Here is a 16,202-nt window from a genome sequence, read left to right on the forward strand (position 1 = left end):
ATCAAGTATTTCTCCAACAAAATATGGTTCATTCTTAGTTGGTTCAGTTAGGTGGAATTCAAAACCACATTTTCCCCTCTCTTATCTTAATAAAAATAGTATGAGTTTTCAAAACAATGATTTAGCAAAAATTTTGTTTGAATTTGTTCATGCTTTAAGACTTAACTCTTATGTCCCCTAAGGTTTTGTATTTTTATTCTTTTTCAGTTCTCATTTGTACATATCTCATGGCCATCCCTTTTAAGTTTTCACAATAGCATTTTAGATTTGTCTAAAAGATCATAGCTTTGATTGACATGTTTTGTTTGTAAGATCAAATATGGGCATAACACATATCATCATAAAGTAATTGATGATTAGCTTAATATCAATCCTAGTTTAACATGGATACAAACAGTGAATCAATACTAGTGACTTAATGAAGTAGTACGTGTATCAATTCATTAAGGATAGTAATCCATTGCTTAGTCTACAAGAAAGGCTACAAGTTGTGATACATTAGGAATCTAACAGTGAAACCTAAACCGACAAGGAATGCTTTAATGGGAAGCTTCTTAAGGTTTAAGTCTCATATATATACAGATGAATTGGTCCCTGATTACTACCACGACTATTGCATAAGTTCTGTCCATTGAGAAGCAAGTTGGTAAGTAACAGAAGACCATATTCAGTGATCAAGTTAAGCAGCTGCATAAGATGGAATCCATGCCAGTGATTGCTGAAGGTAAGCCTTGATCCCTTTTATTATTGTTGTGCATATGTTGTGAGCATGTAATTATGGTTCTACATTGTTTTTAACTCTAAATCCAAAGGATTGCAAATTTCACCCACAATTTTTGGTGGTTCTTAACTCCTAATAAGTCGAACTCATATGCTGAAAATTTAAGATTTTGTCTTAGTTTTAAGTGAGAAAAATGATCAAGGAATCGATGGGTATGAAGACGAGCTAGAATGCTGGCTGAATTTTATTTTTTTTTCGTTGAAGAGTTCTTTCTTTTGTTCTTGTCCAACCTTTGTTTTTTTAATTAATGGTGGTGTCAGAGATAATTAAAGAACAATGCAGAGACAACAATCAAAAGCATATAAGGGAAGCTTGGAATTCTCAAAGATGGAAACAACAATTGAGTTTGAAATGCAAAATGCAATACATAAAAAAACTAGGCTTTTTTGTACGTATGCATTTAAAAAGTAACGGAATTTAACATAAATACCAAAGGCGGACCAAAATAGAAAACAAATAAAGTAAAAGTTTTAATAAAATGCATGTAGACAACTTGTCAAACATTTCTGTTGCAGGGTATCTGTGACCTAATTAAATTTTGTAATAACTCACTTTAAATACCATTTATTTAAAATCCCCATATCCTAAAGTTTTCATTTTTGACATTCAATGAATAAGCCCAATTCTCAGATAAAGTTAATTTCCATTTCAATTTATAAAACTTAAACCTACCTAACAATGATTTGGTCCCATCAATGCGTGCATAAGCCCTCATTAAATTTCACATCCCAGGCACACCAACAAAATTTATCTGTCTCATTTTAAGAATGGATAAAGTTTTCAAATAAGGACACAACTCTAGCAAAATTTGATTTAGGTCCCCTTTTGCCAGCACTATATATAGCAAACTCAGTAGTTCATTTCTCTCCACTCCAAGAAAATAAAGCTCTTTCTTCCTTCCCTTGTTCGATCCCTAGCCTCTCACCATTTTCTTTGCTAACTAGCCAACCATGGCTAGAAGAAAGGTGAGACTGCACTACATAGCCAATACAAGTTCCCGAAAAAACACATTTAGGAAAAGGAAGAATGGCCTTCTGAAGAAGATGAAAGAGATCACCACTCTTTGTGACATTAAGGCTGCGGCGATCATCTACAGTCCCTTTGAAGCCGAGCCTGAGGTCTTCCCAAATCATCCGGAAGCCCACGAAATGCTGACGAGGTTTCGAAATATGCCGGAGATGGACAAGACAAGAAGGATGATGGACCAGGAGATCTTTTTACGACAACGAATAGACAAAACCCGAGAGCAGATCAGAAAGCAGAAAAGAGACAATCGGGAGAAGCAGATTACTCAAGTTATGTTCGACTACTTAAAGGGGAAAACCATCTCTAACCTTGAAAAGAAGGATCTGTATGACCTCACTTTTATAATCGAACAGAACATCAGGGAGTTAGATATCAAAGAGCAGGCTACCGAAGAGCACAAGCAGGAGGAGAACCAGCTTAACCAGATGCTAGGTGCACCGGCTGCTGTGGAGCTTGACTTGACGAGGAATGCATTTGGAGAGGGAACAAGCAGAGGCGTGGAGCAGCAGCAGCACCCGAACACGATGGATGCACAGAGTATGGAGCAGATGCATTACCAAATGATGCAGGTTGCGGCGCAGAGGCAGCCTCAACAGGTGCTCCAACAGCAACCCTGGTTCATGGACATCATGAATCCACCATCGCCGCAAACAATGGACTTCCTGCAGCCGCTACCATCGCTTCCACCAGGAGCGTTCGGAGACAACTGCAGCAGCAATGCTACATGGCCAAATAATTCGTCATTCCGTTTCCCTTGAAGAGTGTATGGTCTGAGTTTCTTTTGGTGTGTGGTTTTTTGTTAATTTCGAACAATTTTCTTTGGTTTTCGTGCTTGGACTATAGACTGTTTAATTTATTTTATAGTTATTGTTTTTGGATTGCTTATGTTTGTGAATTGGAATTGGTTTGCTTAATTATTATTGATTTGGTTTTTTTTTTTGGACAATTTTTGGTTTTGGTTATGTATTTCATAATTGTTGGTGTTTATCTTGTGATATGCTTTAATATTGTTTGGTTATGTATTTCATATATTGTTGGTGCTTTTGTCAGATGTATTTTCCGATGTAATCTATAATTTCTTTTTATTTTCATATGTAATTGCTTATTTTCCAATGTAATCTAGAACAATTTTTTTTTTTTCATTTTCAGATGTATTTGCTTATTTTCTGATGTAAAAACCACATTTGCTTTCTATTTCAAAGACTATGAGTTTGTACAGATCCTAGTTTCTAAGTGTGATGAGAAAATCTTGTAGTTTATTTTGAAGCATTATTATTTTGTACAACTGAAGTTCATTAACAAAGTCAAATTTTTTCAATGATTTCTTGTTTATTTTGCAATAACAAGCATATATGTTCTTCCATAATCTGAATTCAACTGAAAGAGTTACTCCTAATTCAGGAATGCGGCGACATAAGCGATCTTTTTTGTATTTATCATAACATTTGAAGGCAATAATAGGGTAAAAATTAGAGATCGATCATTGGCAAAAAAAAAAAAAAACTAGTGACCAACTGACCAATAGTAGTTTTCAACTTCGCCATCCTTATAGTGAGGAGGAGAGGAAGAAGTAAATAGTTACAAACATCTAATGATCAGTTCCTTTGCACGCAAAATATTTCTTGTTTGTAATATATTCCCTATAAATACATACAACGTGCATGAATGAATATAGAGCGCATGAAAAATTATGGGGCGCGCGAATAAATATAAAGCGGGTATTTTAAATATGTGACTAATTCAAGACACGTGCATAATATAATGTACGTATAAGGGAGATTTGGAAACAACATATGATGATGTAACGTAATCGATGGACATTCCAGTCTTCTAAGACTTAATTTAATGTATGACTCCCTCAAAAGAAGATAATTTAATGCATGACTAATTCACCTAATTCCTAAAAAAGGTCCAAGTTTCACTAGAGATAAGGAAAAGCCCCGATCCCAAATTGAAAAAAAAAAAAACAAAAAACAAAAAAACTTTAGCCTAGGGACTAGCAGCTGCGTTGTCCTTGACTATAGGGGTGGGTTTGGTTCCGAGCCTAAACCGAAAACCGAACCGAATTTGGAATCTGTAGATACCTACTAGCATGACTAGTTTGCTATCTCACCAAGCATAATTAACACCCTCTTTGGGACACCCACAAGCCATGGTGAGGCCCAACTGCTACTTGCATCTTGTAGCCCTATGTTCAAGCTACGCTACGGTATCCGGAAGTCACAAATCCGTCGCCGGGAAGCCACCTTTCCGGCCTTGCCAAGTTGCCTCCACAATATGCTTTTCTAGACTAGAATAGTGACTTTGAGTCCCACATCTACGAAAATGTAAATGAGGGAGCCTCCTTCCCCTATAAAAGGAGACTCCTTCCCACTTACTCATCCATCCCATTACATCCTTTGTAATCCCTCTTGGGCCGCAAGGCTCAACACACTAGTATAAGCTTTCAAGTGGACGTAGTCTCCCGCTAAGGCGGAGACGAACCACTATACATCTCGTGTCAATCTCTCTCTCTCTCTCACTTAAGCTAACTAGAGACCCCCTCGGTCACTAACTTTAACAGAATCGGTGCGGTTCGGTTTTTGTATTTTAAGAAGTTGACACCGAAAACCGAACAGTTCGGTTTTTTTTTTTTTTTGGAAAACAGATTTTTACCAAATATACTTCTTTGGTATTGTAACTCAAGAAGTTTTTGTTTCTTCAAACCTATAATAATAATCTATAACAATAAGTTTACAAGTTTACTAATCCATGCTTTGTACTTCAATAGTTCAATAGACAATAATCTATAATTCCATACTTCATAGTCCATATAATTCAATTGATATAGTCCAATAGTCCATCAACACATGAAGTCAAAAAATATATATAGAGTCCAAAGTTTATAAAAGTCCATCATTACTTCATAGTCCATATATAAAAGTTCACTACAAGATTAAACATCACAAAAAGAATGAACCAACATCAACATATGAAGGAGGGCAATGGCATGATCTCAAGCTCGGAAAGATGAAGTCTTCGACTTTGGAGGTAACATTCCGCTCCGACTACTCCCCACTGCAGCTCCACATGGCATCTTAAGCATATGTACATTAGTATAAGAGAATAATAAAAAGAACAACATTAGAAAAGAAATACATACTTACATATATAACATAAATATTACAACTTCATTAACCCAAAAAACTTTAACTAAGAAAATAGAAACAATTACCTCTTTCCGCTTCTTCACACAACTCCATCTCCTCAATAGTAGACATATGATGTAGATACACATTTTCACTCCTAAGCCAATTTTGTGTACATATCAAGGCCTCCACTATTCTAGGACTTAGGGAGCTACGGTATGGATCAATAATCCTCCCACTCGTGCTAAAGGAAGATTCTGAAGCTATGGTTGAAACCGGAATAGCTAGAATATCCTTTGCAATGCGGGCCAATATAGGATATTTACAAACTCCATTCACCATCCACCAATTCAACAAGTCAAAGCTTTCACCATCTCCTTCAATAGGATCTCCAAGATATCTATCTACATCGTTGTTTACGATCTCGACTTTCTTTGCTCTTCTCCTTCGCTCCTTCTCTTTCAATGTCTTTTCTAACTCCGTTAGACCCTTACTTGAACTAGATACTTGAGAACCACCAACCTCACCAACACCACTTTCCCTTCCCTCTTCCTCATACACCTTGTAAAGGTCATACAAGAGATTTTTCACACTCCTTGTGTTAGCTTCCACCTTTTCATCCATATCCCCATTATCAAGAATCTCAAAATAGTCAACAATTTCTCAAGTTTATGACGTGGATCAAGAAAAATAGCAATGAATAGATAGTGATTCAACTTATCAAAGCTACCCCAATACTTTTAAAACTTGTCTTGCATGGATGGTGCAATCTCAGACAAGCAAGGGTTCTTTTGTTCTTGCAAGAGACCATAAATAGAAAGTAAATCACCAAAAGTACTATGAACGGTAGGAGAATTAGAACAACATACCTTCAAAGTGATTTCATGAAATGGTCTCAAGAAATCCACAAATTACTCACCATATTGCCAATCAACACTCATAGGTGGCCCTTCTTTTGGCTTTTCACCCTTGTCACCTTGGAGCCATGCCCAAAAATTACCCTCATCTTTATCCACCATTCTATCAAAAGCTTTTTAGAATTTCAATGCCCGTTCCAACATCAAGAATGTGGAATTCCACCTAGTAGGGACATCCAAAATCACAAGCCCTTTGCACTCTAGTTTCACCCTTTCAACACATTCCTTAAAAAAATCAAGCATTTGTGGGGAGGATCTAACATACCTCACCGCATTGCGAATGACACCAATGAATATCTTCATCACACTTAACCCATCATTGAAAATCAATTAAGTTAAAAATATGGGCTACACACCTCATATGCAAATTCTTCCTTCCACGCAAAAGTGCATTAGGGACACCCCAATCACCTATTCTCCTACTCAACTCCTTCAATGCAACATCATTTGACGAAGCATTATCAACGGTGACTGTGAGAATCTTCTCTATACCTCATTCCAACAAACAATCCTCCAATAGTTTAGCTATAGCCTCTCCATTATGATTTAGAATCACACAAAAATTTAAAATTCTCTTATGCAACACCCAATTATCATAAATAAAATGTGCAGTGAGGACCATATAATTAATGTTTTGAATAGAAGTCCAAGTATCGGTTGTAAGAGACAACTTATATCAACTCAATTGATCCATCAATTTTTTCTTTTCCCCCAAATAAAGCTTAAGGACATCTTTTGCTATTGTCTTACGGGAAGGAATTCTCCAATAAGGAAGAGCTCTACCCATAAAACGCCTAAACCCCTCTCCCTCCAAATGAGAAAATGGTAGCTCATCTAATATAATATACTCCACACATAACATAGTTAGCTCTTCTTGAGTGCATTCTATAGTACACAACTCAGTAGTTGGTTTTTTAAAAGATAAAATCTTTTGCATTTTAGCTTTCAACTTCTCAATATTAGGGGGATACTTTGGACACTTGTGCATATGATTTAGAAGGGAGGTTGTACCATTCTTCCTAGGATCGGCATAGAATTCTTTTGCACAATAATTACATGCACCCTTAATTCTACCATCCACCACCTTCCTATCAAAATGATTCCAAATATCTGACCTTTCCTTCCGTTTCAACACCTCAAGAATGCTTTCCACACTTCCATCATCTTCAACCTCGGTTGCTTGGCTTCCTTTTTCTTCTTCCAGATTTGCAGCATTACTTCTTTCGTCAACTGGTATTGGTGTTGTCAATTCACCAATACTAGTGTTGATCTGCAGTTTATAGAATTTAATTGTTAGACTATATCAATACATAGACATAAAAACAGAATTGCAGAAAAGAATATAAAGCAAAACATATTGCAGTTTACATATTGCAGAAAAGCAAAACAGATTGCAGAAACAAAAAGAAAAACAGATGCAGTTTAAGATTGCAGAAACAAAAAGCAAAACAGATTGCAGTTTACATATTGCAGAAACAGAAACCAAAACAGTTGCATAAACAGAAAAAAAAAAAAAAAAAAAAAAAAAAAAACAGTTGCAGAAACAGATGCAGTTTACATATCACATATTAGCAGCAAAACAGAAAAAAGAAACACCATATCACATATTGCACAGCAAAACAGATCATTACTAACAAGCAAAACAGAAAATTGCATAATCTTGTACATCCAATTTCTCATAAATCAAGAACTTCTAAATCCAAAAAGAAGAGAAAAAATTACCTGAGATGATGAAGATGATTTATGAATGCCACCAGGACCAGAATTAGTAGTTGCACCAGTTGACTTAGAGGGATTTTACCTCTTCATTTTCAGCAATCACACAGAAGATCGGGTCCTTCAAGATTGGGGAGAAACAAGGAGATTGGATTACTGAGTTCATAATTGAAATGGGTGGAGCCACAACAAGTCAACAAGCCAAGATTACTGAAAATGATTGAGGCTTTGAGAGATTAAAAGCTGCTTACCTTTGAGGCTTTGAGAGATTGAAAGTTGCACTGAGGGGGTGAGCACTGAGTGGTTAACCACCGAGGCTGAGAGGTAAGACGTCGATCTCGGCTTTTGGCTTCAAGACCGTCGGAGACTAGGAGAAGAACTGAAGATTCAAGAAGACGCGATGAAGAAGAACACCAGAAGAGAAGAACTCGCGAAGAAAAGAAGACTAGAAGAGGTTGGCCTGCAAGACTAAGAGGTAAGACGTCGACGGTCGATCTCGGCTTTTGGCTTCTGGACCGTCGGAGACTCAAAGAAGAACTGGAGAAGACGTGAAGAAAAGGAGACTAGAAGAGATCGGGCTGCAAGAGTGAAAGCGAACTAGGGATTTACGATTTAGGGAAGGTCAATTAGGGTTACTAAACGCAAAATGCAAAACGACGTCGTTTTAAGTTCGGTTCTTACCGGGGCGAAATCGAAAACCGAACTGACAAGAATCGGCCCGGATCGGTTTTTTTTTTCTTTTTTGGTTTGGTTATTTCGGCTTCAGTTCGGGTTTTGGTGCGTTTTTTTTTCGATTTTTGATTTAGCGAGCCCACCCCTACCTGACTGTGCCTTGGATTTCGTGCGATAGAGTCAAAGCTGTGGCGTTGTGTTCGGTTGCAGTGGTGGGGAGGAGTGTCGCTCTATAGATGGTTGGTTAGGATTGAGAAGGTCGAATCCAGATTGGTTTTCGATTGGTTAATTAAACTCAAATCTCTTTTTTAATAAAAGAAAATCAAACACAAGGTAGTGTTTTTCAAAAATTAATTTTTGATCAACAAGAAAATAACAAGAACTATTCTGTGTTTTGTGTTTTTTTTTTTTTTTGATTGGGGGAGGTTAGCATTAGAAAGTTAGCATAACACACACCCTTCGGGGGTATCCCAGCAGAGCCGGACTAATCCCTTCCGAACGCCACGGGGCATTAAGCACCCATTAGCTGGCCACCAAGGCCTCATAAGGATTTGAAAGCCAGACCTAGGGGTTCCAGACTGAGACCTTCTACCACCCCATTATCCCTAGTGGTTTTTTTTTTTTTTTTTTTTTCTGTTTTGGCTGTGCAAAAAAAAGAAAAGCTTAATCATTTTTCCTTAATGTTTATTTTATTTTCTCTATTTTATGTACCTCATGATTAATTATTTAAATATTTTTTTAAGTTTTTTTAATTGCAAGCTCTTTTTTTTTTTTTTTTGCAAATATAATGGATAGACTTATATTTAGGTCATAATATGATTTATTTTGTTTTCCCCTCACTAATATACGTTCAACAGGTATATCATACATTTTTATGTCACATGATCTTAATCATAGTTTTAGTTCTTATGAAATATATGTGAATACTTTAATGAGTATGTAGTGAAATTGGAAAATGAAAATAGATAAGGAAAATAATAAAGAATACAATATAATGTTATTGAATTGGAAAGTCTAGAGAAAATCTATATAATATTTCTTTGGTATAATTATTGTCTTTAGTAGTCATTTTATAGTAGGTTATATATATATATATATATATAATTTAATAATTCATAATAGAGTGAGGTTAATTGAGTAGATTTGGAGGTCCCAATAGAAACACTCAAACTCGAAATATGTATGCCTGGCCCAAACAAGATTACTTGTTTTAGTTGTAATAGGGTAGAATATTCTAGATCTGCTAATCAATGTTTGATTAGGTTTCCTTGTACTCTAAAATTTTGTACTTGTAATCCTCTATATAAAGAGACCTAATTATCAATGAAATCATTCAAGTATTCTCCCGCATCTCTTTCCTTGTTTCCGTTGTAATAGTGTTACGTCCCGTACCTTAATTTACCGGTTTACTAGTCATTTGGACGGTAAACGATAATTACTTTCACCTTTTACTTGGTTTCGATGCTTTTAGTGGCCCTAAAAGTTGAATTTTTGTTTGGATCAGATTTTGAGAAAATTTTCTTCATGGAAGTTGTAGAAAAAGTTAAATCGAGTCCGTGCACATGTGGTACATAAAAATCAGAAAACGGAAGTTACTGTTCATGGTAAGTTGGTATAAATTTGAAAATTTCACTGTGGTAGGTCAGAACCTACCCCAGGTAAATTTTTTTCCCTTTCCCTCTCTCTCTTCGACGGTAACTGTTCACAGTCACCGAGCTCACGTCCGGCCACTTGGGGGTGAACCGTGACCACCATTTGATTCCTCTCCCTGTCCTCAACTAATTAGTGGTGGTGGAGCACCGCGTTGTGGCCGGAAAACGAAGAACCAAGGCCGAGAAGTTCACTGTTGCAAAAAGACGTCAACGTCGGTTTCTCTCAAATCCGGCCACAAACCCAGGTGGAGGAAGAAAGCATAATTGGAAAATTTCACTGTACAAACGGGTTGCTTAATTGTTCGGCCACTTAGAGGTATTTTCTGACTTTGCCACAATTGAGAAAGTTGTTGAAAATGTTGAGACGATGATGTACATATATGAAATTTGGTAGCCATTGGAAGTGGTGGCCGGTGGCCCGTGAAACCCACGCGCCGCCTACAGTGGAGGCGCGTGACGGCGCATAGGGCAGGGATTTAATTTCCGTTTTTAGCCTATTAAATCATATATTTGTTGTAGATTTTTTTTTGTGTGAGTTTGGTGAAGATTGGAAAAGTTTTGAATCGATTATGAATTTCTGAAATTGTTAACGTTAGAGTCCGCGGGGGTCTCTAGTTAGCTTTAGAGAGAGAGAGAGAGAGAGATAGTGACACGAGATGTATAGTAGGCGGGGTCTCTAGTTAGCTTTAGAGAGAGAGAGAGTGACACGAGATGTATAGTGGTTCGTCTTCCGCCTTAGCGGGAAACTACATCCACTTGAATGTTACACTAGTGTGTTGAGCCTTGTGGCCTAAGGGGATTACAAAAGATGTAATGGGATGGTGTTTAAGTAGGAGGAGGCATTCCTTTTATAGGTGAAGGAAGTCATCTCCTTTACCATTTCTTAGATGTGGACAAGTAACAACTATTTCTAGTATAGAAAAGCTATGTTGTGAGGGCAACTTGGCAAGGCCGGGAAGGTGGCTTCCCGGCGACGTATTTGCCACTTCCGGATACCGTGGCGTAGCTTGAACATAGGGCTACAAGATGCAAGTAGCGGTTGGGCCTCACCATGGCTTGTGGGTGTCCCAAAGAGGGTGTTACTTATGCTTGATGAGATAGCATACTAGTCTCACTAGTAGAGCTATCTACAATTCCCCGAGTAAGAGGAGCTTCTTGGTTGGGGAGTTATAATCATGAAGTCATCAAGCATAAGTAACCGGGCGGCACGGAGCCCCTACAAGTCCCCGACCTCCGTAAACAATAAGGGACTCGTTAACCTGCACAACGAAGACAAAAAACAGGCATATGTAGAATGCTCGTTGCATTGGGCAACAAATGTGAGTTGCATTGATATGCGTTGGCATATATGAACGTATGAGGTGCATGATACATGTTGATGTATACATGCGAATGGTGCCGAGTACAATCGATTAATTCGTGAACGATGAATACGCGAACGCTTTGTGTTTTGTTTGGTTTTCGCTCGTATTAATGGAACGCGAAAAGAATTCGATTTGTCGCAATCGGTAAACGACAAATGGTAGAAAAATTCAATGTTCCATTAACGTGTAGTGTGTCGAGTAGACATGAGTGTGAAGCTTGGTAATGCCGGGAAGACGTGAGCGGAAAACTCGGGGTTGCCGGGAAGGCATGACCGGGAAGCTCGAGGATTGCCGGGAAGGCATGAGCGGAAAACTAGTGAGCGGAAAGCTCGGGGTTGCCGGGAAGGCATGAGTGGAAGCTCAAGGGTTGCCGGGAAGGCATGAGTGGAAGCTCAAGGGTTGCCGGGAAGGCATGAGAGGGAAGCTCAAGGATGAGCGGAAGCTCGCGAGCGGAAAGCTCGGGGTGCCGCGAAAACGTGAGCGGTAAGCTCGTGAGCGGGAAGCTCAAGGGTTTCCGGGAAGGCATGAGCGGAAGCTCAAGGGTTGCTGGGAAGGCATGAGCGGGAAGCTCAAGGATGAGCAAAAGCTCGCGAGCGGAAAGCTCGGGGGTGCCGCGAAAGGCGTGAGCGGTAAGCTCGTGAGCGAGAAGCTCAAAGGTGAGAGGAAACTCAAGGGTGTCGTGAAGGCGTGAGCGGTAAGCTCTTGAGAGGAAGCTCGGGGTGCCGCAAAGGCGTGAGCGGTAAGCTCGTGAGGGGGAAGCTCAAGGGTTGCCGGGAATGCATGAGCGGAAGCTCAAGGGTTGCCGGGATCTCAAGGGTGCCGCGAAGGCGTGAGCGGTAAGCTCGTGAGCTGAAGCTCAAGGGTGCCACGAAGGCGCGAGCGGTAAGCTCGTGAGCGGAAGCTCGTGGGTGCCGCAAAGGCGTGAGTGGAAAGCTCATGAGCGGTAAGCTCGTGAGAGGAAGCTCGGGGTGCCGCAAAGGCGTGAGCGGTAAGCTCGTGAGCCGTAAGCTCGTGAGCGGTAAGCTCGTGAGCAGTAAGCTCGTGAGCGGAAGCTCGTGATGCCGGGAAGGCATTAACGGGTAGCTCGAAGGTGATGCCCTGAGGCATGAGCGTGACCGTTGCTAATTATGCTGGGCTGTATCTATAAGTCCCCGAAGTCCCCAGTCAAAGAGGGTTTTTAGCGGGGCTGATACCAAAGCGTGGCTTTGTGCCGTATTGCGAACATAATTAGTGCAAGTGCGTCGTCCATCTAGAATTGGTCGGAGCGAACGCTTTTGCCCTTTCGGGTGGGCCCTTGCTAGGCCCTCCGAGGAGTCTCCCACTCCTAGCTATGGACCTCCGGATGGTCAGAAAATTGTTTGATGAGGAGAGCTGCGTTTAAGCAGTGGGCGTTAGGTAGTGAACCTAATCTTAGATACCCAAGCGTCGGGGTTAACTGCTGGATCAATGGCTGCCGTGGGCTGTGTTAACTGGTCCCTTTACTTTTTTTCTCGAAGGAGAAAAGCTTGACTGCAATGCCGCGTAGCGGTCATTGTCATTATGAGGCGTTGTCTTACCGCTTGGCGGTTGGTCGTAGACCCATAGACTCGTAACGTTTGTATTTGTATGAAAAATAACAAACGAATAGAGCAAGTAATAATATTTTGTTTGAGTGTCCCATGTTTATCTAATTGAGTTGCAATTAAAATAGAAGCATGGCATACGTGTATAGCATGTACTTGTAATGTGGATGCTAATATCATTTTGCATTTTTGTAGATATGCTTAAGGATCATTGAGATCGGTATGTGAAGCATGGCATATCTAGCATGTGAGACCTAGAAAGTGTTGTCAAATCTACGAAATGTTGTAGGCATGCTTAAAAGTTATGGAAGCATGTAAGGATATATCAAGTGTGATATTCTGTAAGCATGCTTAAAAGTAGTGAAAGCATGTAACGGCTCTAATTGGAAGAGCGTAGAAAAGAAGATATAGTTACTTATCTTATGCCGATTTGGAGGCTAGCGGAGTTGGCCGAGTGTGACGGTCCATTGCTTGTGGCGGATAAGTATTCCGATAATGTACGTCAACTCGTAGTTGAGGTTGAATGCTCCATAGAAATAATTGAATTTCCTTAGAACAAAATAGGTGATTAGTACATGAGTATGTAGAATCAACACTAGCATTTTGCATATGTACTTTGATAAGATAGACAAATGATTTGAGTATATGCATCATGGAGGCAAACGAGCCAAGTACCGACTAAACGTGTATACGAAACTTTGCTGGGGGATGAGCAAATGTAATATGTAGCTATATAGGTAGATTGTCGGTGCCCATGTATAGCCTAGATAGTTTAGGCAAGTGTACATGTATATTTCTGACATAGTTTAGTCAAATAAAGCTGATGCTTGGTTTTGCTGCAGAGATAAAGTTGATGCATGCACTTGAGCTAAGAGAAATCAGGGCCACGTGCCACTTAATTATGTTTCCTATGGTAGCATATCATGATGTCTAGTATGGTATGTATCATGGTGTACTTATAAATAATAATTTGTTTGTGTGGAAAAGAGGCATATATGTGGTGTTCCAAGCTACACGTACATCGCTATAAACACATGGTAAGGAGAACCTAGTGCATCATGCTGCTGATATGTGGCAGTAAAATAGTCATGTTTTTTCACATATAAGCACGTGGTGTGCAACTATAATTCCAATGCATGCTTATCAATAAAGGTAAGAGAAGAGCAGAGCATTAGTGGACTTAGCTCATTTGGTCTGTGAGTGCAGATGAAATCCATGGTGAAACCACAGTGCCAAGCAACGAGATTCAGAGTGGATGCACGGAGAATATAGGAATGAGCCCCAAGCCGCTCGTTGATGTTTGAATGCCCAGAGTTAATGGGTGGTGATGTCCGGCGGAGCATGGTGCTCGGCGGAGCAGGGCTTGTTGATGGAGGAGCTTTGGTTAGCGGTAGTGCTCGGCGGAGCGGAGTTTTGCCGGCGGAGGTGAAGCTCAGCGGTGAACAGTTTAGCGGAGGTGAAGTTCGGAAGCTGGAACTTGCCTTGCCGTTGATGAAAGCTGGGTGGCAAGTAGCTGGCGGGAGTCTCGCTGGAGCTGGGCTGGGCGGAGACGTTGGTTGGGTTGTACGGGCTGACTGTTGGTCGCTAGCGGAGACTATGCTGGGCTGGCGGAGCGGAGCCGCTGGCTGGTGGTGGCAGTGAAGCCTGCTGGTCACTTGGAGCTCGGCGGAGGGACTAAGCTAAGCAGAGGCTCAATGCCGGCGGAGTTGTGCCGCTGGTGCTTATCCATGGGTGCCCAGAGAAGTCTTCTGGGTGTCCAGAGTAAATTAGCGGCAAAATTTATTATTATAATTTTTTTTTGAAGTTCAGCGTTGACTTTGTTGTTAGTGTTGACCAACAGTGAGTTAGCATTGCCCATCATTGACTGAACGTTGACCAGACCTACTCGGCGCTGACCAACCTTGATTTGGATTTTTGCGAGCACTGAGCCCAAGTTGAACTTGATGCAAGAATTGTTTGGTTTTTGTTTTACCGCTAGGATGGGTAGCGGAGGATGTAAGGCTTGATTGAGAATACAAGGCAAGGAAGGTTGAGTCCTTCTAGCGCCAATGTTAACGTTAGAGTCCGCGGGGGTCTCTAGTTAGCTTTAGAGAGAGAGAGAGAGAGAGTGACATGAGATGTATAGTGGTTCGTCTCCCGCCTTAGCGGGAAACTACATCCACTTGAATGTTACACTAGTGTGTTGAGCCTTGCGGCCCAAGGGGATTACAAAAGATGTAATGGGATGATGTTTAAGTGGGAGGAGGCATTCCTTTTATAGGTGAAGGAAGTCATCTCCTTTACATTTTCTTAGATGTGGGACAAGTAACAACTATTTCTAGTATAGAAAAGCTATGTTGTGAGGGCAACTTGGCAAGGCCTGGAAGGTGGCTTCCCGGCGACGTATTTGCCACTTCCGGATACCGTGGCGTAGCTTGAACATAGGGCTACAAGATGCAAGTAGCAGTTGGGCCTCACCATGGCTTGTGGGTGTCCCAAAGAGGGTGTTACTTATGCTTGGTGAGATAGCATACTAGTCTCACTAGTAGAGGTATCTACAGAAATTTAGAATTTCAATTATCGATTTACAAGAATCCAACCGTCTAATTTTTTTCGAATTCGCCTTAGAATTTGTAAATCGACGAATATAAATTATTGGTGAAGTTTGGGTGGAATTCGATAAGGATGGAAGGCTTTTGGTCTTAGAGGAGGTGTTTAGAAATTTAATTTCTATTTATCACAACTTTAAATTTTCTTCTTGTGGTTAGTTGTTTACAAGCGTTATATTGTACAGGACGAGAGGAGGCCCCATTTGAGGAGGATTCTGACAGACGGCAAGATTAGCCGTTCATTGTGAGTGGACTTTTATTTTAAAATAAGGATGCATGCGATTATTTTTCTCAAATACTGCTTTATTAAATTATGATACTATCTTATTGAGCATGAGCTTAATTTCGAGATTTTAATTGATTTATTATTGAATTTCCCTTGCTTATTCATTATTGACTCGAGAATATTTTGGCGTGTCGTTGTTTTATTGATTTTTCTATCACGAGAATTTACTCAAGTGTGGTTGGGAACCGTACTTGCCCTTGTTATTTTGAGAGTGGGGAAGCTTTATTGATTTTTGGTTTTCTTATGTTTTCCTATGCCGTACGTAGGGTGATTATTTATCATGCTAGCATGTACGTAGTCCGCTTTTGTGGTGACGTGATGAGATCACGGAAGCCTGTCCGCCTTTGTGGCTCTGGGTCACTGTCTTTGTGGTGATAACCCTAAAAGCCCAGTACCCTATTCGCCACACTTAGTGGTGTAAGGGTATATACGGGAGTATGAGAGTACTTTAGCCTGGGAGGCTCACTTGTATGACTATCTTTTTCCCCTACTTATTATGTTATTTTGACT

The 16,202-nt window shown here is 40.1% G+C and overlaps 2 protein-coding genes across 2 annotated transcripts; one reads left to right on the forward strand and one right to left on the reverse strand.

Annotated features, from left to right (window-relative positions):
• The first annotated feature begins 1,731 nt into the window (after positions 1 to 1,731).
• Positions 1,732 to 2,565, forward strand: LOC133737867 (agamous-like MADS-box protein AGL80). Its single transcript, XM_062165344.1, has one exon. The coding sequence runs from the start codon at positions 1,732 to 1,734 to the stop codon at positions 2,563 to 2,565; it is 834 nt and encodes a 277-aa protein (XP_062021328.1).
• A 2,029-nt stretch (positions 2,566 to 4,594) lies between these two features.
• Positions 4,595 to 8,171, reverse strand: LOC133740628 (zinc finger BED domain-containing protein RICESLEEPER 2-like). Its single transcript, XM_062168568.1, has 4 exons — positions 7,820 to 8,171; positions 7,575 to 7,689; positions 5,022 to 7,122; positions 4,595 to 4,883 (listed from the first exon to the last, which is right to left on the reverse strand). The coding sequence occupies exons 3-4, from the start codon at positions 5,557 to 5,559 to the stop codon at positions 4,855 to 4,857; spliced, it is 567 nt and encodes a 188-aa protein (XP_062024552.1). The 5' UTR covers positions 5,560 to 7,122; positions 7,575 to 7,689; positions 7,820 to 8,171; the 3' UTR covers positions 4,595 to 4,854.
• Between the last annotated feature and the right edge of the window lie 8,031 nt (positions 8,172 to 16,202).

Source organism: Rosa rugosa, chromosome 3 (genome assembly GCF_958449725.1).
Source record: "Rosa rugosa chromosome 3, drRosRugo1.1, whole genome shotgun sequence".
Taxonomy (NCBI): domain Eukaryota; kingdom Viridiplantae; phylum Streptophyta; class Magnoliopsida; order Rosales; family Rosaceae; genus Rosa; species Rosa rugosa.

Coding starts and splice junctions, on each gene's coding strand:
- LOC133737867 (XM_062165344.1), top strand. CDS start 1,732: ATGGCTAGAAGAAAGGTGAGACTGCACTACATAGCCAATACAAGTTCC.
- LOC133740628 (XM_062168568.1), bottom strand. CDS start 5,559: ATGGATGAAAAGGTGGAAGCTAACACAAGGAGTGTGAAAAATCTCTTG. Junction 4,884..5,021: donor GTGTGAAGAAGCGGAAAGAG/GTAATTGTTTCT, acceptor CATATGCTTAAG/ATGCCATGTGGAGCTGCAGT.